Source organism: Pezoporus wallicus, unplaced genomic scaffold, assembly GCF_028554395.1.
Source record: "Pezoporus wallicus isolate ANWC-B61680 ecotype Strahan unplaced genomic scaffold, APGP_CSIRO_Pwel_v1 contig_5767, whole genome shotgun sequence".
In the NCBI taxonomy this organism is placed as follows: domain Eukaryota; kingdom Metazoa; phylum Chordata; class Aves; order Psittaciformes; family Psittacidae; genus Pezoporus; species Pezoporus wallicus.
Window position 1 is genome coordinate 7,382,255 of NW_026640599.1, and position 25,765 is coordinate 7,408,019.

At 39.7% G+C, this 25,765-nt stretch overlaps 1 protein-coding gene across 6 annotated transcripts in view; it reads left to right on the plus strand.

The window, feature by feature from the left end:
- Positions 1 to 597: 597 nt before the first annotated feature.
- BEND2 (BEN domain containing 2) overlaps positions 598 to 25,765 on the plus strand; it is a 31,591-nt gene continuing 6,423 nt past the window's right edge. The window contains exons 1-12 of one of the 6 annotated variants that reach the window (XM_057419532.1): positions 600 to 1,079; positions 4,977 to 5,034; positions 8,708 to 8,854; positions 12,107 to 12,267; positions 13,371 to 13,442; positions 13,608 to 13,697; positions 17,040 to 17,144; positions 19,629 to 20,142; positions 21,304 to 21,504; positions 22,460 to 22,581; positions 23,212 to 23,419; positions 24,578 to 24,781. In XM_057419532.1, the coding sequence (XP_057275515.1) occupies positions 8,797 to 8,854; positions 12,107 to 12,267; positions 13,371 to 13,442; positions 13,608 to 13,697; positions 17,040 to 17,144; positions 19,629 to 20,142; positions 21,304 to 21,504; positions 22,460 to 22,581; positions 23,212 to 23,419; positions 24,578 to 24,781 (1,735 nt within the window). In that variant the 5' untranslated portion in view covers positions 600 to 1,079; positions 4,977 to 5,034; positions 8,708 to 8,796. Of the gene's footprint in view, positions 1,080 to 1,497; positions 1,681 to 4,976; positions 5,035 to 7,814; positions 7,907 to 8,707; positions 8,855 to 12,106; positions 12,268 to 13,370; positions 13,443 to 13,607; positions 13,698 to 17,039; positions 17,145 to 19,628; positions 20,143 to 21,303; positions 21,505 to 22,459; positions 22,582 to 23,211; positions 23,420 to 24,577; positions 24,782 to 25,765 lie in introns of those variants that run through there. The other 5 variants (XM_057419529.1, XM_057419531.1, XM_057419528.1 and 2 more) reach the window with 5 other exon arrangements.

The window sequence follows — 25,765 nt, forward strand, 5'->3', positions numbered from 1 at the left end:
ATCTGCCCTCATTGGTTACAAGTTACATAACTCTTTCATTACTTACTACATAGTTTCCTATTTGTTAAGCAACTTTTTATTTTAATCAGTCCACACGATCAATGCCTACTTCTCTTTGGTTTCTTGTGTCACTGGTCAGTGAGTTGGTGGTCACAATAGGAATCACCTTTCACCCAGTTAGTTCTTAGTTTTGCTGCCAGTCGGCTCATCCATCCTGCATAAGTACTTCCATCTTGAGTTTCTCCTTTAAACAAATGCTTTGCTGGCACTTGATAGAGAATTTAGCAGAACATACAAAAATGTGTATTACCTGAACTATTAATAAATAAATCGCTCTTAGAAATAAGCTACTAGCAATGCATTTTATTAAGCACCTGGTATCAACCCGACTCTGTACAGTTCTGTGAGGACAACCTTTTGAAGCCATTACTACTCCTCTGCAACTAAATTTCTCCCATCACAAGCAGCTTGCAAAGAACCCAAGGGGTACCTCATGGCGTGGTAAGATAAACACACTACTGTATGCTGAAACCTGGACCCATGGATGGCACACACGAGGCTCTGCATTTTTGAGAATCGCGGAGGGTACAATTTAGCTACACACGGACGTGCCTTGCCACAGAGACTCGGAGAGCAGCCCACCAGCCCTCCATCCCCTTAAGGACGGAGAAGCCTGCATGAAACTGAGCTCCCTGCCCTTATCCAGGCCTGGGCAGGCACGGAACGTGGCAGCGCCACAGAAACAAGAGCAGCGCAGAGAAACCGGGGAACCGTCGGTAAGGCGAGAACCGGCCCCGACATCGCACCTCCGGCGCCGGGGAGGAGGCGGCAGCCCGGGAGGGCGGGCGGCACCGCCTCCGCCCCCTCAGACTCCCGTTTGCCAAGCGCGCCCCCGTGCCTAGCGCGCAGCCGCACTGGTTCAAAATCGTTCGTCGCTCACATCGGAGAAGCTGCTTCCGTTTCCAACACTGCATTCCAGCCACACCTGCCTGCGACGGAGCCCCGGCTCGCTTCGCTGCCCTATCCGCTTTGAGGAGGACGCCGTGCCCTGCCGCCCCAGCAAGCTATGTCCGCCGACGGTAAGGCTGCCGGCAGAGCGGCCAGCGGCCCGCCGCGGGAAAGCAGACGAGACGCGGCACGCACAGAGCTCCCGCATCTTTCGCAGCAGCCGTAGCGCTCGCTGCCTAGCCGGTCGAGCCACGCCCACCACGCCCGCCGCTATTCGCCGGTTCCGGCGCGGTGCACCATCGCCATTGGCTATCGCTGCTGCCCGTCACCGCCGCGTCGGCGGTGGTTGTGGGGGCTCGGGACGCTGTGCGGGGTGGGAGTAGCGGTACCCGCAGCGGTTAACGGTTTCCGTGCGCGGCAGGGAGGGTCCTCGCGGGCGGGAGCCGTTGTAGTCGCAGCGCTGGGCGTGCCCCAACGGCTTCGGGTTTTCCCCTCCCTGGGAGCGCGTATTGCCGGGGAGCTTCTGCAGCGAAGCCAAGGGCTGAGGGGCGGCCGTGCGTGGCTGTGCCGCGGGGGAGGTGGAAGCGGGAGTCCCGCAGGGAAATTACTGCCCAGGCGAAGTAACGTGACCCTGACACAGTTTGATTATCGCACGTTTAGGGCCCGAGGGTGACAGCGGCAGTTGCGTGGTATGCGGTGGGGGAAGCATTCGCGTTCCTTAGTCTTCAGATGGTGAGTGTAGAGGTAAAACGTTGTGGAGACTCGGCTGTGTAGCAGCGGTGTCTCGGCCGTGGCAGGTCCCCGGGTGCTGCAGTTACTTTGCTACAAAACCTGAGTACCAGCAGAGATGAGCAGTGCTCCTAAAGTGCGATGCCTGACACAGTGGTCTTTCCCGTCAAAGTTATAATGCATAGTGCAACTTCTGTATCTTAGAGTTTAACTTAGGCTCAAACCGCGTATTTTTGTCAGCTGCATGCTCTACCCTGCCCTTCCAAGAAGTAATGTTTATACAGCCTCGCATCAGTTTAAGCTGGTTTAGCTTGTTGCTGTCACAGGACTCTACCCTCTCAAGAGGTTCCACTTCTCTCTTCCTCAGATGCCCAGTTTCTGTGTGTGATTTCATGGTTCAAGGAGCTTTTCTGGCTAAAAAAAAAAAATAAATATTTTTGTTGGGGTTGGGTTTTAGCCAGTTCACTGTGCAACAATACAAGTGTCAGTGTGAAGTAAAAGGCTAGGATTAAGATGTTGTAGGGTAGGAGCATAGGAATGATGATACAGTCCAGACTAAGCAAATGTACAGAGTAATGCATTGGGTGTCTGTTCCTTCTCTTTTGTCCTAATTTCTTTTGGTCTCCTGATTGGCTTTGTCTGTAAGTAATCTTAAAAAAAAAAATAAGACTGTTCTAAATTCCTCAGCATCAGAAAAGATGTGCCATTAATAGTATTCCTCAGTCAAAAGCTGCAATATGAATTCAAATCTTACTGAACAGAGACCTCTTTCTGATGCTTGTTTTACCTAGAGTTTTGATCTTATTAGCATTTTAGTAATCCAGATGAGACATAATGCCACAGGAAATCTGGTTTCATTACTCTGCTCCTCACCATAGTAATTGGTTTGCATTTGCTCAATATATGATCCCATTGTCTTAATCTGTTGCAGACTTCAGTCATGCAAATTCTGACTACAGCATTCTAAATTAACTATTGCTCCAGTGTTTACTGGCTGTTGATAAGCATGTTATCCCTGGCAGAATATTATGGTGTCTCTGACCTGTGACAACATATCTAGATTAATGACGAAATTATCAGAAACATGCTAAATTCAAGGATGCAACTTGTGGTAGATGGTACCAATTTTTTCTGAGTACAGTACTTGAGCATCATTATGAAATCTAGTTTGTTTTACACGTAGCTTCCATGACTGTCTGTTGCACCTGGGAGTATTGAGATCACATTTGCAGAAATATGTGTCTAACTGAACTCTTAGAAAATGAAGAAAAAAAACACTATTTCTTTGGAAAGTTTGACTTAGTTTTTGTGATTTGGCTAGCAGCCCCCAGGAACTCTGCAATAGAGGTCGGGGTAGGATTTAGTTCTGCTTCGTGGTTTCAGCTCTCACCTGCCTTTAACATTCCATACCTCATGGTTACCTACATTTCTGTTTCTGCAAAAAGTGAGAGCATTCATTAGGTAATGTCTGACTCAGTATGAGTCCTTCCTTGTGCCTCAGGTATATGTTGTGTATTTAATTGGTAACCTACTTGGGGAAAGACAAGTCTGTCAGTTTCTCTACAGACCAGCTGTTGCATTAGATCCCATTGTATTTCTTTGCTCATAGGTTTGATTATCATGGTATGAAGAGATAATGCATACTATGATAATGCTTAAAACTCTTAGTTATGTCTGCGGTGAGACTGAGATAATATGGAAATGATTACTTGAAGCTGGGATGGGGTGATACTGGCCCTGAAAGGCATCATGACACTGATATCTCTGTGCACTCTCTTGTGTTAGTTCTTTTTTTTTTGTGTATGCTAGCATAAGTGTCAGGCCATAATTAAAGCAGGATTTAGCTGTGGTCCAAGTTAATGCTAGCCGAGTTGCCTTTTGTAACTTAGTTTAAACCCAGGTCAGTTAGTTCCTTGACGTTTTGTTGTTTTGTTTTTAATGTTGTTGGGTAGGGTTGCTTTGCTTCAGTAGCTTTGGTATGTAATTTGTAGTTGCTACAGAGGGATTTTTTGGCATTTGTTTTTGTTTTCTTTTTAACTCAAAGACTTCATGTTTGGCACTTTAGTTTTGTGAGGGTTTTGGTTTCTGTTTGCTTGTTTCTACTATTTCTGGATGTTTAATATCAACATCTTTTCATCTCTAAATCATTTCAGTGGCCTGTCCATGCATCTTTGAGTTTTATGTATGTTTCAGTCTGGTTCTGTTTGTCTTTCATTCTTACGTTTTGCATTTTTCTTCTGTTTTTAGCTCTTTTCACCAATGCCTATACTACTACACCATTTGGGGAAAGGTGATCGAGCAGCACTGAAAAGACAAGCGGTCATTTGGTTGCTGGAGTAGGTTGATCAAATGAAAGGGTTTCAAAAGAAAGAAAATTTTTAAGCCATAATTACTTTAAATATATTTCTCCATTGGTTATTGGAAATAAGTTCTTTATGATGCTTGGGTTTACTTTGGTGCATAAAAGCAGCTTACTATAGTAATGTAACTTCTGATGCAGGGTTAGACACACAGTTGGACGTTTCTGCATGTAAATCATTATGAAAGCTGAGCTCAAATTGCTCGAAAGCTCAGTAAGTGCTTTTAACTTCCTACAAATACCTGCTGCCAAATACCTGATAATTTTGTGTAGAAAGAAGCAAAGAAGAAATCCTGGTGAAAGAATTCTGAATGGTGAACACAACGGCTTTTAAGTTAAAAAGAGCACCTCCAATCTTGGTTTTCTAATCTGGTCTTTTCACAGTACTGCTCTGTCTCCAACTATCTTTCTGTGCAACGCATTTTTCTGCACGTGCGTTTATCCATTTAATGGGTCTATAATACATCCTACTGTCTTACTGAAAATCATAAGTTGTAGTCTATACCATACAACCCAGTGCATGCATTGACTCTCAGAGAGCAATTAGTTTGGTGAAGTTTTTCTCATTTTAGAGGATTGTCAGTTCAGTTTTCAAACAGAAATTAAGCATTCTCTTACACTGATAAATGGTTCCAATGACTTGATAAACCAGCCTACTTAGTAGGTTTTACTTACTAAATGTGTAATTCACTTCATGGTAAAAGCCTTATTTGAAATATATAAACCTAAAATATTTCTTAATCACACTTCTTTAATTTATAATTTCCTGTCAAGGCTAACTGGAAACATCTAAATATCTATGTCATTATATTTTTTGTGTCAGTGGAGTTAATGCAATGAAATTACTAACTTAGCACAAGAAATGCAGTTACATCTTCATTCAAGTCGCATGTGAAAAATAATCTTGATGGCTTAATTTTTTTTATTTTTTTTTTTTCAGGACCACAAATTAATCACAGAATCTGGCAGTTTGTGCTTTCTACCTGAAAGACAGATAGGTATTTAATATTGTTTGGTGCTGTATACGGTATTGCTCCATATTGTTAACGCTTCTGAGAAGCAAGAGAAATACTCAGCATTGCTTACAGGACTATGTTGCAGTTTCTTAAAGATTATAAGTGAATAGCTGGAATTCTTTTATTCTTTTGTCATAAGTTTCTGAAAGTGTGTGAAGATTGCAGTTGAATGAACGAAGTTGTCCTCACATGTAAGAATTACTTCAGTTGTGACATGAAGGATTGCTTCACCTTGCCTGAATAAGTTATGTAAAGGACTATGATATGATAACTACTTCTGCCCCCACACACCTTTTTTTAAACTACCCATTATTTGTTGTCAAGTCCTTCTAGACAAAATACTTTTGAGCAGGTTTTTTTTTGTTTTTTGTTTTTTTTTAAATGACTAACCAGTCTACAACAAAGACATTTTCATTTGTTGACTGACTTCAGAGGCAAGGCAGCTAGAATACATTAGGAAAAGGACGAAGTGCTTAGTGTAAAGCAGGTGGGTCTGTGTTTCTTGGAGCAGATTTCCTTACTGTTGAAGTCACCAGTCATGTTGATAAACCATGGGTCATGTATTCTAATCTCACAACTTCTTGACTGTCTGTGTAAAAGTGCCATTTTGAAGAAGGAATAATTTTCTTTCCCTGCATGAAAGCAGCCATGTTGAGCAATGGATGATGGAGGATAAAAGCTCTTGGGATGAGGAAGACTGTGGGCACCATCTTAGAGGAGACTAGTGCATGCTGCTGCATTGCCCCTACATCATTGTAGAAATGTGTTGCAAATAATTAGCTATGTTTCGGAAGTGAGGCATTTTCTGTATCTTCTGTTTCATGTGTTTATCCTTCTGCTGAGAGCTCCTGTAGCTACAGATTTTGGTGACTTTCTGCTTAGAGTCCACTGTACTACTGATATTCTGATACTGAAACTTATTTAAGGGAGAGCAGGGAAGGGTGTGGAAGACTGAGCTTTCCTTTCAGTATCAACTACCTGTAGAAACTGTCCTGATTTCTGATCATATTAGCCTTCCTCTAGTCCAGATGGAGCTGCTTTGTCTTTGCTACATGCTGGTTCCACAGAATTTTCCCTCTTTGTACCTGTTGCTCTGTCTGCTGTAGATTTGAGTGGTGTAGTTGCTGGTCAGCTAGGCTTGATTTGCCTGCCTTATTTCCTGTGGGCCAATGGGAGGCATGAGATTTGTGGTGAAGATCCTGAATATACAGGAAAATTCTGTGCATTGTAGGGTTGCACAGGTAATGTACGATTTCACAGAATACTTGAGGGTGGAAGGGACCACTTGAGGTCATCGAGTCTGACCTTCCTGCTCAAGCAGAGTCACCTAGAGCACATTTTTCAGGACTGTGGCTCTTGAATTCTTTCCAGGGAAGGAGACTCCACAACCTCTCTGGGCAGTGTATTCTAAAGCTCAGTCACTGTCACAGTAAAGAAGTTCTTCTTCATGTTCAGGTGTAACTTCCTGTGTTTTACTTTATCCCCATTGCCTCATGGCCCATTGGCTGGCATGACTGAGAAAGAGTCTGGCTCCATCCTTCTGACAGCCTCCCTTCAGATACTTATACACATTCATCCGATTCCCACCTTAAGTCTTCTATAGGCTTCGGTGGCCCAGGTCCCTCAACCTTTCCTCATATGAGGGATGCTCTAGACCCTTAATTAGTCTGGTAGCCCTTTGCTGGACTTGCTCCAGGAGCTCCATGTCTCTCTTGTACTGGGGAGCCCAGGACTGGACACAGCATTCCAGGTGGGGTCTCACCAGGACTAAGTAGAGAGGGAGGATTACCTACCTCAGCCTGCTGGCAATGCTCTTCCTAATGTAGTCCAGGATACCATTGCCCTTCTTGGCCACAAGGGCACATTGCTGCTGACCCATGAACAGCCTGTCCACCAGGACCCCAGGTCCTTGTCTACAGAGCTACTTTCCAGCAGGTCAGCACCCATCCTGTCCTGGTGACTGGGGTTGTTCGTCCCCAGGTGCAGGACCCTCCACCTGTCTCTGTTGAATTTCAAAAGGTTCCCCTCTGCCCATCCCTCCAGCCTGTCTAGCTCCTCCTGAATAACAGCACAGCACTCCTCCCAGTTTTGTATTGTCAGCAAACTCGTGTCACTTTCTCTAGTAGGGATAGAAAGATGATTGCAGGGCAGCAGCGGGCCAGCTGTAAGTAAGGCATTTGCCAGGCTATACAGTACCCTATTTGGGAAATTGGCAGAGAGGATTCTGTTCTTGCCTGCTTCATTACAGTTGCACTTTTCCTGACTGTTAACTCCCTCCCAGAGTAGGTAGAATACTAAATAAATGTCAACAAAAAAAAGTTTGTGCCTATGAGGCAGTTAAGTAATTCAACACGTACAAATAGTTCATGTTAGCTTGCATTGAACTTCAGTCAGTGAACATCACTGAAGTGCTAAAAGCTGCACCTAAATTAAGTTCATGAGTAGTCCTCTTGTTTACTTCTATACAGCTAATTAAAATGGGCCAAGAACCGTTCTCTGGGCCTAAACAGTGTATGCCAGCTTGCAGTCCTAACAGCTAAACTCCTTTTTGCAGGGCAGCTATGCCCCAACTAGCTTTTTGGCTTCATTTACTAGTGTAAATGTATCTACTGACTGCATGACAATTGATTGATGTTTCTGAACAGACCCTCAGTTTGGTGAAGTCTTTCATAATCTGATGACAGCCAAATCCAAATCCTGGTGAATTGTTTCTTCTGGATTAGATGGGGGGGGGGGGGGGGGGGGCCAAAAGGAAGACTTTTATGACCTATGGATTTCAGCTTCTTTCCCACCTCTTGGTCTTTTAAGAAATGGGCACAGAAGAACAGATCAGGATTTGACATGAATTGTTTGTGTAAGAGTAAAGAACCAGACCACTATTATAGTCATGCAGCCCTTATTCATTCCTGGAGCTTAGTCCATGCTGTGCCCTGAACAGGGTAGAGATCCTGTGGAAAATACAGCATGTGCTTGTATAGTTAGTGTGTGCTGGCTGAATTTACGTTTTATTTCCTAACTTCAGTGGTTCACAGTGTGGTTCCTTACATTAATTTGTTTAATCAAGAATAAATTCCACTTCCTGCCCTACCCTCCCAAAGCCAACAGATCTAGCGCTAATAGCTATAATACAGTTATTCTGAAACCAGGGTGGTTTTTTTCTTGATGTAGTATGTTTAATTGGAAAAAAATTGGTACTGAAGATTTGCCATTCAGTATTTCTGCGCAGCATCTTACTGGGAGCTGATCTTTGGTTTGATCTGAATACCAGTTCTGCAGTTAGGATTTGTAGAATTTAAGTCCATTAAACATTTCTTGTTTATGGAAGTAAAATTTCATATCCAAATGAATGTTTTGTCATATGCTTGAGTGTAAATAGTGGAGTTCTTCGAAGTTATAAACCAGTACTGGTTTATAACTGTTCCTGCTGAAGCTGGATGCTGTAGGGAGAGTAACAGCAAGCTGTTTCTCTCTTCTAGTGTGTGTTGAAACCTCAATGCCGTTTAAAAGTGGCTGCATTTAGATGCAAAAGTGAAACTGGGTTAAAATTAGCCAGTGGTACAATTCAGATAATGCTAGACCAGATAAAAGCGCTAGTCACCTGATAAGCAGAGGGGCGTCTAGCCTTACCTGTTTCTCTTTCTACATATGCTGATAGATTATGTACCTGTGAATGCTGAAGATGATGTGGAAGCAGTGATTATTGACAATGGAAAAAATGGACTGTCCACACAAAGCTGTGTGTCAATGGAACAAAACTCTGAAGTAAACAGTGGTGTTCACCATGCGGCTCAACTTGCCTATGGTAATTGTTCATTTTTACTGTAATGAATAGTTAATGGCTAGTTTTAATGCTGTATTGACAGTGCTGCTGTCTTGGATGCTTTCTGTATTACCCTTATTGTTAAAATGTGTTTTATTAGAAAGCTACCTTACAGAAACTGATTGGCAATGCATTTAAAAAGAGGGACCTTTTTAGTTATTACTTTAGAGGTCCTTATTAATAGTGAACCCATTGAAATATTACATTTTTACATTTTTTAAAATTTAATTATAAGTAAGTATACCTAGGAATGAATTAGCAAGCAAATTGGAAAATAAATGGCATGGAAGAACCTAACCCAGAAAATGAGGTTTGTAGGTAAACTGGCCAGTGCAATTCAGTGGAGCACTGCGGGTACTGATGTGCGGTGGTAGTAAGAAGGTTGTTTAAGGTGATAAATTACCAGCTGTAAGTAGCTTTTGCTGTTCGTCTTTAATTCACTGCATTTATTTTAACATGCAAGATGAAAGTCTCTCAAATCTTACCCAGTTCTCTGTTGGCCCAGACAAAAATTAATCATAGCTGTTAGGAGCATTTAGTAAGTCCAGTAGCAGTATTACTGAGTTTGCAAGGAAAATGACTGTAGCTAAGTGATGGCCCTTATTGGCCTTTTTGTTTGGCCAGTTGGTTTTATAGAGAATCTCATCAGTATTCCTCTTCAGCAGAGTCAAGTTACATTTCAGCTTCCTAGTGTTGGTAGGTGCTTCTGAGAACTTTTAATCTTTTTTGGTCTTCTACTTGAGAGTAGAGTATACTCTAATTTTTTGTACATTTGTGTCTGAAAACATATTTGGGGGAGGAGGATGGTTTGGATGGTTTACTTTGGGGTTTGAGTCTGTTTAAAAAAAATAATAATATTAAAAAAAATCCCACCTGAGAAACTGTCATAGACAGTTGCTCGTCTTGATTTCAGGGCAGGAACGATTATTTCTGTATCAACAGAAGAATCATGAGTGGGTATGATTGTTTTTTAAAAGGTAAAAGATGGTTTTGTCTTTTGACTTCAGGCTTACAGCTCCTGTTGTTGATCGTTAGCATTTGATATTGTCTAGTTAAAATTGAGTATAGTGAGATGTATGACTAAAACATGGCATAAGTTTATCTTGAATATAACTGTTTAACTTAACTCTTTGAACAGTATTTCTCTCATTATTTTATTTAACCATCTTAGGCCAGTGACTTGTCAAGCAGTACCTTTTCTTCAGATCTGGTTCTGTCTGTCCAAACTGGTTTCTTTGACTTTTGTCTCATATCTTCTTGCCTACGGATACAGAGCTGTCAGAGCAGCCAGCTGCAGAACACTTCCATTGTGTTTTTACTTAGCCATTTATGCCCACAAACTCAGTATTACTTTTGCTGGCACTCTTCTTTTAGGTCATATTTGTGCCTAAATCTAAGTTTGGGAAGCTAATCAGAAATATGTTTAAAATATAATTAAACCAGGGAGCTGATGTTTCTCCAGGTAAAGTAGCATTCTGGTTTGTCTGCAGAAAGTATCTGAAGTTTGAGGGACTACACTGTGCCTGTGAGTTAATCCTCCTGCCCTGCACCCCTTCTACTTTCAACGTGTTCTCTTGCCTGTATTGCTGTTGGTCCCTCAGGGTGCTACTATCTCTCAGGTTCAGTTCTGGGGATGCTTAGTGCTAGGAGATGAGTGCTAGGTCTGTGTGGCGAAGACAGAGGGATGAGGTGATCTGGGAAACTCTTAAGCTGGGTGGGAGAGTAGGTAGGTTTTAATCTTCACCTAAGGGAATAAATATTAAGTTTAATATTAACTGCGTATGTATTTTTATTGCTGAGTGTTGATTGTGATTTCAAAATGATGTTAACTGCACTAATCTAAAACTAACACAGTTCTTGCCTAGGTAGCATCTGTCAGCTCTGCCACAACATTTGTCTGGGCTCTTAATGAAATTTTTTTTTTTTTTCTTTTCTGATTAATCTGAATACATTACTATTTTTCTGTCCTGCCCGGCCCCTTCCTCTTAGAGTGCATAAAAGTAAAGTGATTGTCTTTGCTTTCCAGTATTTCTCTTAGCTTGTCCTTGTCCCATTGGATTTGATTTCTCTTCTGCTTTTGAGATATTAGTTCTACTTTCCAGTTGGGCCACAAAATAAGCTTCATTATTTTGCAGAAGCAGTAAGAAGTACCCTTGTAACTTCTTCTCATGCAGCCCCTTTTACTTGGAAAAAATTTATTGTAGGTATCCGCAAAACTCCCCCACCATACCTTTTCAGCTTAGGTTAAGCTGCAGAAAGCCCTTTCACAGCAGATAGTATGGTGGAAACTTGGTGTTGCCTTTTTATGCCAGCTATTTTTCCTTAGTTCTTTCAAAGTTTCCAAGGTCTTGTTTAGCTTCTTCAGCTTTCCTTGTCCATTAATATCTTCTGTTATATGTATCTTATTACCTATATAGTGTTTAGCCTGTCTATAGCTAATATACATAGAACTCAAGGGGAAGTAATTACTACTTTATTTTTTCTTTTTTTCTTCTTCCCTTCTTAAGTTTATATTTCTTTTAAAAAAGAGCTGCTATAGGCCCTTTCTGGAAAGTTTGAGGTAGAAGCCTGTGTATGACGGACAGGCAAAATTGGCAGTAGAGACACAACTTTTCCCTTAACAGTGAAGATCCTTTAATGTTCTTCAAAAGATAGATCTGGGCTTCAGGAGAATTAGGGCAGAGCTTTTTAACTGTGTGCCAGTCCCACACATAAGCGGTGGAAGCATTTTATATACCACTTGTGGATATCTTGGGTTTGGTAGTCCTGACTACACTGAGTCAACAGAAACTACCTGTTGCAGAGTGTTTCAGTGACAAAGATGGGAGAGACCCCATAAGTGAAGGGAATGGACAGCTGAGGACGAAACAAATGGAAACTGTTTTACACTGTGGGTGTTTCGCCTGAATTTCAGTTAACTGGTCTTGTTGGGGTTCTGAGTTTTGTGACTTCGTGAAATTGGACATGGAAATGAGAACAGAGAATCAGCAGTGAAAAGCAAGGCAAATGAAAAGGAGGCTGGAGAGAGTTTGGAAGAAAGAATATTAAATTTATGATTTCAGCTCTAAATGAATTTAGTAAGTGTTTAATAATATGCTAGTAAACAAATTTCAAATAACTAAGCGGTTAGAAAGTAAGAAAAAAAATAAGGTGGCTGCATGCTTCTTTATAGTGAAATGTTTAACGCAATGCGAAGCCTTCTGATATGCTTTGCTTTCTCTCCATTTTTTTCAGGAAGCCAAGGCTTATCAGTGCTAGCTGAACGATTAACATCACATATGAGCCATTCTGCAAGTATGCAGAGAGGAAATGGTCACAGCCCTGAGAAAATGAATTTTGTGTTTTCACGTAATAAAAGAAAACGACTTGCCCCTACTCTAGTGGGACAGAATGTGGTATGTTTCCCAAAACAGTAGCCCTTTGTTTTGAGGCTGGTTACAATGTCATTGGGCATGTAATTTTTCCTTTACTTTTGTATGCTCATTTAGTGATATCCCAGTGAAGAAGTGGGGGTAGGATATCCATGTAGTGCATGGAAGCTTCCAGCAAGAGTAAAACCTTGTTTTGCTGGATACTGTGTGTGTGTAACAACAGCTAGTGTGCAACAGAGAGTAACTTGTACTGATTTCCCATGTAGATTCTGTTATTTTTCTCAGTAAAAATCTCTTTGTAGAATTTACGATAAGAGTTGAAACTTTATGTTGAATAAGGGTTTGCCTCCATCTGTCCAAAGACAGACTACATAGTTCTAACTTGAGATAGTGTGAAGCTTAGTTCACATCACTAAAATATTATTCTTAAATTCCAAAAGTCAGGCTGGCTCTTTAATTTTGCTTGTTGTGAAACAGAAAAACAACACCTCCGGATCGCCAACCTTCCCTTTTAAAAATAAGACCTGATTAAATATGACTTAGTTAAAAACCACACGAACAAACAAAAAACCCACAACAACAAGACTTGAAATCCATGATGTATGACGGATGGATGATTGATGGATGATGCATGATGCTCCCATCCAGTAAAAGAAAAATGTCAGAATTGTCCAGGTGGTGGCACTGTTGATTTCTGTCTCAAAGCAGCTTTTAGGCAGTAAAAAAATTACATTTTACACATTTTTACAGCTTCTGCATAGAAGTTATACCCATTGAAATAAATACACTTTTTGTTTTGTAATTGTTTTATTTAAATTAGTGTAACTATCTATAAGGAGTCTTATAATTACATAAGACTGGCTATAGAGAACATACATAGGTGAGAAAGTTCTGGCTTTAGAATAACCAAATAAAAATACATACTATTACATAAATTTACAAGAGGTTTATGTTGTGTTATGACCTAACCCCAGGTACATAAATGAGATGATTGTGTTAAATCTCACTTTCTTGGGCCCTTTTGTAACCAGGGAGGGCCTATAGCTGCAACTGAAAATGTCCTGGTTGGATTCCTAGAAGGTTCTCTCTGGTTCAAAACATTGAAAGTTCTTCATGTTATTTCCCAGTTGAGAACAAGGGAAGGAGAATATGAAGGTAGTGACAGTGTCATTTATGAGTATGAACCAGACTATAAATGTGTAAGTTAATTTTGACTGACTTTGAAAAGCTGCATTGGGGATGCATGTTTTGGGGTAGACTTAAATAATGTGTGAGGTTTGAAGGGTTTTAATGGCTTAATGTGGTATCCTAAGACTGCATATACTACTAGCTTACGCTCTTTTTTTATTATTTTAATGAAAAAGGGGAGCATTGTATCTGAAGCTTCCTACACTGAAGCTTCCTACACTGGAGATCAGCAGAAAATTCTAATGGAGGTCCTCAGTTATTGCCAGGTATTTCTTTTATTTTTTTTTTTCTCCAAAATGGCATTTAAACCATTTTAGTTGAATTTCAGGAAGATTTGCATTCTATAGTCAATAACCTATGACTTCATCCTTTCTAGTTCTTCATTTGTTAGTTGCCTGCTCAGTATTTTCAATGAAAAAAAAAAAATCTACTTTTTATTTTCTTAAGTTTTCACATCATAGCTGGCAAGAATTCTGTTCAAATATTAAGCTTCAATACAAATTGTAAATTCTAGTGATTACTGGAATGACTTCATGGTAATGGGGAAGATCTGACTGTCATACGCACCCAATTTTTGAAAGTACACGAGGCTTGCCAAAAGTATGCCGAAATCCTAGTAGTGGGGTTTTGGTGAGTTCTTTGCTTTTGACTTCTGAAGCAATAGTTGGCAAGATTGAAAATGAGTGCACCAAAAATTAAAAGCATCCCATATTTATTCAGGTGAGGAATTATGTTACTATGGAGTCATAATATTCGTGAAAGATACTTAGACCAAGCTTTAGGGAGAATAATTTGTCAGTGGCTTGTAGCCAAGTATTAATGTCTTGCAAGATGAAGCAGACTGTGTGACTTACATTATTGCTGCTAGTCTGGGAACGTGTGCTGCAGCAAGTAGTGCTAATGAGAAGCTGTAGCCTCTTTTGATGCCTACTAGGCTGTTTCCATCTCCTTCACTCCACTGTTATGCCCTCTTCCCAGTAAGTCTGCCCTACAGCTACATGAAGCCTTTTAATAATGCCTGTACTGTCCATACCAATTTAAGGACTTTTAGTGCTTGGGATATTTATACATTTTGGAAACGTTGATAGCTTCTTTTGTCTGAGGATAATTCTTTTTAAAAAAAGATAGCTATTGTATTGAAACCTAACTGTTGGTTTTGATAGAACTTCAAATTATTTTCAATTTATCTACTACATGTTCATCTAGCAATTTTTTTCATATCCATATGTATTTTTAAAAATTTATTTAGTTATGCTGTAGATCAACAAAAGATATTGCTTTGCTTAGTTGAAGACACGTTTCCTCTTTGTAACTCATATGTTTATAATTTCCTTGTGTGTTTTTTGCAGAAATAGCTGATGACATGTATGTGATAGATATTTTCAAGTTGTCAGTGTCCTTTCAGTATTAGATAAATATTCTGTTATCTAATTCCTTTATATTCTTATGGCACAGAATGTATGTCTAAGTTGCCGTTTAAGCATTGTGTTTGAGTTGCTAAATCCTGGAAACATTGAAGAAGGAACTTTCTATATCACACAGTAATGTATAGTAATAACTGATGGACTTTGAATGCTTTGTCTTATCTGGTTTTTATGTCTGAAAATTTGGGCCTCCACAATAATACTTTTTAAGTGTGTCTGATTACTTTAGTAAGGCAACACGAATTCTTAACATCTGAAAGAAAGCTTCACCTTGGGGATTGACTGAAGATCAGATGCTTTCAATAAATTCTTTTTCAAGTTTTTTATTTTTGATTCTGTGATTATTAAAAATGTGTATGCAGTTGATTGCAATGCCATGTTTGTTCTGGAAGGCATTGCTGACTTGATTTCTTTAGACACCATTTACATCTCATTTTCACAGAATCACAAGATGGTTGAGGCTGGAAGGGACCTCTGCAGACTATCTTGTCCAAACCCCATACTCAAGCAGGACCACCTAGGGATGGTTACCCAGAACCATGTTCTGATGGCTTTTGAATATCTCCAAGAAGTGAGTTTCCACAACCTCCCTGGGCAGCCTGTGACAGGGCTCAGTCACCCTCACAGGGAAAAAGTATTTCCTGATGTTCAGAGGGAACCTGGAACCTCCTGTGTTTCAGTTGGTGCCCATTGCCTCTGGTCCTGCCACTGGGGACCGCTAGAAGAGAAGATCCTGACTCCATCCTCTTTGCACCCTCCCTTCAGGTGTTTATACATTGATGAGATCCCCCTGAGCTTTCTCTTTTGCAGTCTGAACAGTCCTGGTTCTCTCAGCCTCTCCTCACGGGAGACGTGTTCTAGCCCATCCTCTTTGTGGCCCTTCATTGGACTTTGTTCAGTATGTGCACATCTCTGTTGTATTGCAGAGCTCAGGCCTAGACCCAGCACTCCAACTGTAGCTTCACAAGTGCTAAGAGGGAGATGATCGCTTCCCTTGACCTGCTGACAATATTTTGCGTAATGCAGCCCAGGGTACAATTAGTCACCTTTGTGGCAAGGGCACTCGTATTCAACTTGGTAACCCCTAAGAGATCCCAGGTCCTTTTCTGCCAAGCTGCTTTCCAGCTAGATGGCTCCCAGCATGTCCTGGTGTCTGGGGTTGTTCCTCCCTAGGTGTGGGGCTTTGCACTTCCACTTGTTGACCTTCATGATGTTTCTGTCAGCCCATTTTTCCTGCCTGTTGACATCTGTCTGGATGGCAGCATGACCCCCTGGTATATGAGCCGCTCTTGCAGGTCTGATGTCATCTGTAAACTTGCTGAGGGTATGCTCTGCCCATCGTACAGATCGTTAATGAAGATGTTAAACAGAATCAGACCCAGTATTGACTCCTGGTGTACTCAGCTAGTTACCGGCCTTCATCTAGACTTTATGCTGCTGATGACCACTTTCTGGGTGTGGCTGTCTGCTCAGTTTCCAATCCATCTCCTTGGCCTAAGGGCCAATCTTGCTCATAAAGAGGGAGGCAAAGATAGCACTGAATCCCTCACTGTTTTCTGTGTCCTCTGTCACCAGGTCCCCCCCTCATATCACATTGGGCCCACATTTTTCCTAGCCTTTCTTTTGTCACGTGTGAACTTATGGAAGCCCTTCTTGTTGTCTTTGACATTACTGGACACACACAATTCCAGTTAGGATTTTTACTTTACAAATAGTATTTTTATAAATATATTTCCCATTGGTAATATAGAAATCCATTTCAGTTTTCCGCCTGTAAGCCTTCTACCTGTGTACTTGGAAGCTTGTCGTGACTTAATAATATATTATAGCTGATTTGCCTTAGAACTTGTCAGTGTCTTTTCAATGTAAAATAAAATGTACCAAATAGGTACAAATAAAACATCTGCTGGAAGCAGGAAGAGCAACATTTAAGTGTCAGCCACATTAATGTCACAAGAATAAACTTCTCTGATAATTCTTTTTATTGTGTGATATTTACTACTGGTTTTTGGATTTTGTATCTAAATTGATCTTTAATATGCTTACAGAATGTATATATTACCTAAAGATCTTGCCTAATTTTTGAGAAAGAATTTTACTCTTAATTCAACTTTCTTGATTTATTCAGATTTAAATTGGGTTCTTGTGGAACAATACTGTCCTAACTCTTGTGTGTGTTGTCAGGCTATGTATGATGCAATTCAGAACTTGGATAAAAAATTTGACCTGCTTCATCGTGAGGTCTCAGAAATGCAGCATTCTCGTGTAAAGCCACTGTTGCTCAAACCTGTGAGTATTAAAAACCTAAGGCCTTTTTTTGTGCTTTCAGTCTCTCACTTCCTCTAATGCTTATTAAAAAAAAAATCCTCTCACTAAGATTAAAAATAATAGCGAAGTAGTAGACTTAAAATCCATTTCAATTAAATTATTCTTGATTTCTTACTGTACGCCAGCTTCAGTCTCCTGTGTTGTTATTGACTAGTGGTCACTGAGTGGCACCCATCAAATTCAGGATGCCATAAAATTCTATTTGTATTGAAATGAACAGAAATGAATTGTGTAGGTTACATCTGAAACTTGAATAGATTGGTGGTGTTGCTGTATAAGATGTGGTCTACTTTCTTGTTGGTTTCTGCAATGAGAAGAGAGTTTATGCATCACTCACACAGGCTGGTTCAATTGACTAACCAATTTTTAGATCTCAGCAGTGCGGTGTCATATTCATTATGGTATAGATTTTTCTTCTTTTAATAAGAAGAGAAGGCTGTGTGGAGACCTCCTAGCAGCCTTCCAGTATCTGAGGGGTGGCTATAGGGATGCTGGGGAGGGACTATTCATTAGGGACTGTAGGGGTAGGACAAGGGGTAACAGGTTCAAACTTAAACAGGGGAAGTTTAGGTTGGATATAAGGAAGAAGTTCTTTACTGTAAGGCTGGTGAGGCACAGGAATGCGTTACCCAGGGAGGTTGTGAATGCTCGATTCCTGGTGGTGTTCAAGGCCAGGTTGGACAGAACAAGGGGGATATGGTTGAGGGATACGGTTTAGTGTAAAGTGTCCCTGCCCGCGGCAGGGGAGTTGGAACTAGATGATCTTAAGGTCCTTTCCAACCCTAACTATTCTATTGATTCCAAAATGCCTTTTTTTTTCCCCAGTTTTTTTAAGAAAGTTTGCTATTAAGTGTACATTGTCCGTTTTGTTCCTATATGGTCAATCCACTTTTAACTAATAAGACAGAATATCAGTACTTATAACTATGCTCTTTTAAAGGAAAACATAACAGATGATTTTTGAAGAAGGCCATAAAATCCATAATGACCTTTCTTCATCAACAATATTGCAAAGCTTTTAATGTGGCAGAGGTGATTCTGCTGTCAGGAGATGCCAAGACAGCTGTATGGCCATTTGCTTTAGGGGTGGTTAAAAGTGATGGCACCCTTGTGCATGTTGTATAGGGTGCTACATTTTATTTGGGAATGCATTTTTGTCGACAGCTCTAAGCTTGTACTGTCCACACATCCAAAAATATGAGATTCAGGGAACAAACTGGGCTTGTCAGCTACACTTGGATCCTGTGACATCTGTGCTCTTACCCTCCCCTCTGATCATGTGGGATGGCAGCTGCTTTAATGTCCAGATTAAAAGTGTCCTGAACTGCAGGGTTTTTTTCCTGAGGAAGACTTTCCTTTTATCACTATAAGGTGAAAGGGGGAAGCCAGCAAATGGAGCCTGTCAACCATTTTTTTAGGTTCTTTAAAACCATCAGGAATGCTGTAGGTTGTTCCTTTTTTTTTTTTTTATTTTTTATTTTGTAAATAGTTGTACCATTTTTGTATGTGTGATGGCCTAAGGATATAAATAAGGAAAGGTTGGTAGTAAAGTTTGTTTTGTTTTGTTTTTCATTAGATCAACTCCAATAGTTGGAGAAGTGGACAAACTTTCTGGCATGTAAGCCTTTCTTTAGGTAATATTTTTAATGGCTACCAGGGTGGAATAAAATCGGATTTCTGTAAACAAAAAATCACAAACAAAACAAAGATACAAAAAGTAAAACAAAAGAAACAGCAAAATTAAAGCCATGCCTGCCAGCTACATTTGGTAGCTCCTGCTCCATGACTTGTATTTTGAACTAGAACACGTGCTTTAGTGTGCATATGTTTCTTAGTGAAAGTACCCCAAGCCTTGGAAAACATAGCCGCTTTGTCTGTCTTAGTCTCTTTTGAATCTTCCATTGTAGATGAGATCTGAAGTTTAATGATTTGAGCTAGTAAGTGAAGAATGAAGAGGAAGCCAGGCAGGAGAGAAAGTGAATTGTTTCCCTTCTTGTGTAAAGAGAAGCTAACGTGGCAGTGAGACATTCCTTGAGAATTCAGCAGACTGGGTCAATGGCTGGCTGACAGATTTTAAATGTTATTTGGCTGTTCTTTTTTTTCATCAAGTTCATTTTAAGAGCCTTTATGAAGCTGCCTTTCTCATTATATATTTCCCTGGCTTTTTAGAAAGTAATTGCACCAACATCTCAGGTGGAAGCAAATTGAGAAATGTTGAAGCTGACCAGATAAACTCTTAGTGTTGGTACTACAAGCAAGAATAAAAGAAAATAAAGGGAAAGCTAAAAACTAATAGTACTAGCTTCATAACAATTAATACTGCAATTAAGAGTCTGTTGCCAATAGCATAATTACTAAAATGTAGTCTTCCTAGTTTGCAAAAGAAAAAAATTACCAGATATGTCTAATACAACATTTTAATTGTTTTCTGAATCAAATTTGCAGAAACCAGTTGGATTTACATACAGAAGTTCCAGTCATCTGCCCCAGGGAAAAATAGGAGTACAAAAATCCATGGAAAGGGAACCAAGTCTTCATCTTTCTTCACCACGACAGGGAAGACAGAGCCCAGTCATAAGGGTTGCTTTACAAAACAGCCATGTTCATGTCAATTCCACAATAAAACATGTTCAACAGAGTCTTCAGCTTGAATCACAGCAGCCTGTTCACAGGCAGAGCCCACCACTTCCCACTATAGTTTCTGCGCATTCATTGCATTCATCATGCACAACAAACAAAAGGATGCCTGACCTTTCTGCACAATCAAATTTTGTAGCAAGTGTTGTGGAAAGTACTGTCCATGTTGCATCTTCACCAGTGGCATCATCATTCATGCCAGCACCATCTGAGGCCAGTCCGGGAAATAATGTGATGGTGGTGAACTACAGAAATGCACCTGGGAGTGTGAACATTAGTAACGAACTACCATCGTCTTCAGTCTCCATCAATCCTAGTTTTGGTGAGTTCCTTTGTAATAAATACTCAGAAACAAAGGCTAAAATACCTCAGCTTGTATAAAAAAACAATATGCCTAACAAAATCTCTATCATTATTTAGCAAAGGAGCTGAACTGGCTGCCTTACAAGCATTTCTGTAATGGAATACTGTTTAAAATGCTTGAAGCAAAGGTCAGGGGAATGTTTAACAGCCATGGATTGCATAAAAATCTCTGCAGTGTACCTACAGTTGTATAGACTACCACAAACTACAGTACATCCTTTGGGTTCTTTTAAGACTAGGCCCTCTTTCTGTCTTGATATGCTTGATGTGACCTATTTTTAACTTGTGTGTATGGCACAAGTAATGCATGCATGCTATATGTATGTTTACAAAGACATAACAGATTGCCATTAAAGGTGAGGCACATGCCTGTATACATGTTTTGCATTTAAGAAAGCAACTTGCCTGAGTTGTCTGAAGGAAATACTGTTTTCTTCTTGTGGAGGATTTTGTTTATGCAAAATCCTTTCTATCCTCACATCCTCCAATGTTTAGTCTCTTTCAAAATACTGAATTCCATAGAAAATGAAGAATTCTGTAGATTGTTGCATTATAATAAACAAGCACATATAAAATAGCACTATGTTTTTAAAACTAATGCATTTCTTTCTCAAGTATAAATATCAAATTATGTAGAAGGCTAAGCTATGAGGCTTTGGTTGCTTTTGGTCTAAACAATAGTTTCATGCAGCTGAAGAGCTGCATGAATAGTAGATGAAATACTTAGATATCTGTGAATTTGTAAACAGTGTGTGTTTTAGCCGTACTATGTATGGATTATGCCATTCTTCATAGGCCATTGTCTTGAAAACATGCAATTCTGTAAAATAGGCCAGTCTGAATATTTTGAGCTCTTACATGTCTAATGCATTTTCTTAGGTGTCATTTCTGTTAGTTGGTGGTTAACATGAATAAGAAAGATATTTTTTGTACCATTCCAGTTTAAAGTTGCTTTTGTAAGAGCAAAGATAAGTAATACATAGTGGAGTTATGTGTAGTAGAAAACGTTGACCAGAGTACCTCAGAACTCAAGAGAGAGTTTGAAAAAATATTCTTTTTTAACAACTTGCATGGGGTTTTTAATTATTATTTTTTCTTAAATGTTCTTGTTTTACAAAAGAATTTGTTGGTGACCCAGTGAGAAATGTCAGAGTTCCTGGCACCTATCTGATGAAAGCTCGGCAAAAGACTAAACCAAAATATGCAGCACGCTACTTAGTTCGTGTCTTGTTCCCCAAGGAAACGTTGTTGTGCAGCATTATGGGAGTGAGTGCACGAGGGCGCAGAACACTGGATCCAAACAAAATTGCTGCAGTGAGAGGTATGCTGCTACCTTTTGAAATACACAGCTTTACTTATTCAATACTTAACTAAGTTTCTAATTTACAAGAGTCTTTCTCTGTATGTTTCTGCTAATCATTATCTAGCAACTGGTGAACTGATAAAGACAGTAGTGGGTGTCCAGCTCCGCTCCACTCTCTTTTGGTTTTGAAATTCGTGCTTCGTAGTTCTCAATACTCATTTTTCTCCAGTGTGGATAAACTAATTCTGATTTCTCCTACCTTTGTATATTTCATGTTCATCAGTCATGCTGACTCTAAGTTTTTCATTGCAACTTATTCTGTGTTTGTGTGGCATGGATTTTGTGGTGAGTTTTTGGTCATGGTATACTTTGGATTCGCATTAACTGGTGATTATTAAATACTCTTTCTTTTAAGTTCTGTTCACTTCTCTTGTTTGAGAAATGGGAAAGATGGGAGGACAATTTTTTAATTTTTTTTTTTCCTCAGTGTCAAGCCCTTTCTTTACAAAAATCCCCTGGCACATACGTGTGAAACCATACACCTCCTTCTTCCTGTTTAAAAGGTGGGAGGTTATTTAAGCCATGTGAAGTAATTGCACCATCAGCATTACCTTGTCTCTTGTTTTTTTTAATTTTTTTTTTAGTAGGGGGTGGGGTTGTTGGTGCTTTGGTTTTTTTAAGTTAGTATGGTAAATCACACCTTTCCTCTGATTCTACCAGAAAATGCTTAGTAATAGAAGCATTATTCACAACACTGCAAAAAAAGTATCGCTGCACATGTTAATTTCATAGTGCTGCTTAGCTTCAAAACACAAGTTTACTATCTCTCTGTAGCTAAAGCTGGCAATCTAAAGCTTCTAAATAAGGAATATTAAACATGAAGCATTTCTTTCTAAATTCCTCTTTCTAAATGAGATTATTTTTAAACATCACTTTTTTTCACAAGGCTTAAAACGTTTTGTTTTGTATGCAGAATTTCTTGCAACTAATTTTCCAAACTATGATTTGAGTGAACATGGAAAAGACTGGAAAACCTGTATCACAAATGTCAATGCTATGATCCGCTGCTTACGCTCTGAAACGAAGATAAACCCAGTAAGTTATCTCAAGGTGATGCTATATTAAGTACTAAATTAGTGCTTCTTTCTCAAGTTATTGGAATTTCTCATCATAGGAGTGCTCTAATTGAAAATTCCTTGGGTTCTTGCTTTGCATTGCTCAGCATAGGCCTGCTGACTGCAGCACTAGTTCCATATGGTGAATACTTGAAGCATATCCCTTTCTCTTGCTCTGCATCTTCCTGTTCCTGTGTCCAGCATTCAGTTAAGAGCTGTGTACACATAGGATGCTAAAAGGAAAGCACTGTAAGTGTTGCCTAGAAATAGTGTCAGATTTGATTGCAAGCTTAAACATGTAGTTACTAGCACCATTTTCACAGGATTTCCTTCAAATATATCCAGCTATGTATTTCAAGTTTATATTGTCTGAAACATCACTCCTAGAACACCTGTAACTCCCATTTACCTGTGCTTCTAAAAAGCTTTGTGCAAGTCTGTGAATATTTAGTATCTGTTTCCCCTGTGGTTTTCATGATTGAAATTCAGGAGTAACTGTATTGTAAATATCTGGAATCTAATTTATACTAAATGGGAAATGAACTGGAGCACTACTTAGAAAACTGGTAGGCTTCTCCCAGTGTATGTGCTAACTTCATGTAATTTTCAGGAGACTGCTGAAGGGAAGGAAAAAGTGACTGATACTCCAGATAAATCTCATTGTGTAGATTTAAATTGTAATGAGGATAGTGAAGGCAATTCTCAAAACTCTCAGAAAATGGCCACAACTGACATGTTGCAGGATTTGGGATTGGAAAGGTTTCCAGAAGTTTTCCACGCACCTTCGATCAAGAAACCGCAGTCTTTGGAACCTATGGGTAAACTAAGAAATGTTCATCTTCTGGATTTGTGTTACATTTTAAATGGTCAGTGAGAGGCAGAAGATGCTACTGTAGGTGAAATTGTGTAGTATAGGGATTTGATGAACTGTGGGACTTTTAAAGCAGTGACTTGGTGTACATATGGTAGGTCTTCATGAGAGCAAACTAATGGTTGGCCTCTACCAATGTCCCAGGGGGCATCCACTCTAAGACTGGAAAGTTCATCTGTAAGATATTCTGCTGAGTTTCACTGAATAATTAGTTTTCAAGAATTGTTTTATAGTTGCCCTAATTTTGGTTGGGTGTGGTGGGGTTTTGTTTTTGGGGGGATTTTTGGTAGATATTCTACCTGAATGGAGTAAACTGGCTCAGATTATCTGTTGAATGGTATTGCAGTTTCAGAAGAAAAGCATGTTTCTGTAAAACTGACTGTTTAGGACAATAAAAATCTTAAAGCAGCCTTTATAACTTTTTTTTTTTTTTATAAAAATGCACAAGATACAAATGCATGGGAAAAAAATTCCACATACAGCATGTGATGCTCTAGAGAGTTTACAGGAAAATAAACTGAGATTAGTTGACCTTTGAAATAATTTATTTGATTAGAATCACTTTGGGGCTCTATCAGACCTGCTCCTGGACCCAACATTTATTAGTCTGATCCCACAGACATGAGTTACTATCCACATTTTATATATTTTTTTAAAAAATGTTTTTAGTAGAGTCAGGTTGAAGTAGTTAAAAAAATCGATCCTGTTTTTCAGTTTCTACTTCCAGGATCTAAACACCATTGAAACAGCAGAACTTTTATTTAATTATCTAAGTGGAATAGCATCTTCTCTTGAGACTAAAACAATTTAGAAAGTGATCATTAATAATGCAGGTTCTATTGCTAGCACTGCTGAAAATATATCAGAAGTGCTGTTATGCTGCTGAGAAACAGGGAGGGTTTTTTGGCTACTTGGATATTTGTCTGCAACATGTTGTATTTTACTATTAGCTGTAGTGTTACAGTTTTACCCAGGTCTTGCCAAGCAAGTACAGTAGCTTTGGGAAGAGCTTTCTGTGCCCTAGTTTTACTGTAATACAGCCACTTTGAAGTATGGTTAATATTGGAGAAGTAAAATCTCTCTACCCCCCCTCTATCATTTTTAGAACTTCTTGGGAGTCCATGGCGCAATGTTCAGTTGCCTTTCTCAGTCATTTATGTAGCTAAGGGGAAGTCTCGGCCAGAGTTGTCAGCTCGCTACCTAATTCGTCATATGTTCACTGAAGATGTGCTGGTAAAAAGCAATGTATATGGTAATCTTGAACGTGGCATGAGCCCGCTGGACTGCAACAGAATTAATGCTCTCAGAGGTGAGTAAGAAAATCTCTTTTCAAATGATAATGTGGAGAAAATAACAGGAATGATTAATTTTGTGTCCTGTGAACAAACCACAGTTTCAGAAGTAAGTCTGTGTATCTACTCTGCAGGTATTAATGTAAGCAGTGGAACAAGTTGAGAGAAAGTAGATGGAGTTATATTAAAGCAATTCAAGGAAGTCTGTGTATCACAAATCTGGTTTGTATGATGAAACTTTAGTCTCTCTGGCATCTGCTTGGAGGGGCAGCACAGTGAGAGATGGAAGCAGTCCTAGAGGATTCTGGAGGGTGCTGGGGATAATTTTGTGATACAGGGGCTAGGTAGGTCAATCAGAGGTCGTGCACAGCAGGTTATGGCACTTTTGACAAAAAGGGTTGGAGTGTGATAATCAGTGGCAGTATTGTCTGTAGAGACTATGAAATAATGGACCTCAAGATCCTGAGTAGAGTTTAAAAAGGTGGGAATATAGACCATGTAATTTAGGAGACTAGACTTCGGCTTATTCAGGAAAACGCATAGGTGCGAGCTTGTAAGAGACAGCTCTGAGGTGAAGAGAAACTTGGGAAAGTTTGCAGGCCTTTAAGGACAGCTTTCTGCAAGCACAAGAGAGTCTATCCTGACACTTAGGAGAACTGATAGAGTTATGGGGGGCAAGTTTAGCTAAGCAAGGGATCCACAACTGAGCTCCAGTGTAAAAAAAAAAAAAAAAAAAAAAAAAAAATAGAATTAGGGGAAAAAAAAGGAAAAAAGGCAGTACAGAGAGCATAGAAGCAAGGCTAGCTTATGAAGCGGAATTTAGCAACTGTTGTGGTTTAACCTGCCAGGTATCTAAAACACCACACAGCCTCTCGCTCACCTCAAGTGTGTCACTCTGCAGTGAGATAGGGGAGAGTACTGGTGTACAGAATTAAAATTTGTGAGTTGAGATAGAGAGTAGGACAGAAACAGAAGGGAAAATAATGATGATAAAAGAATTA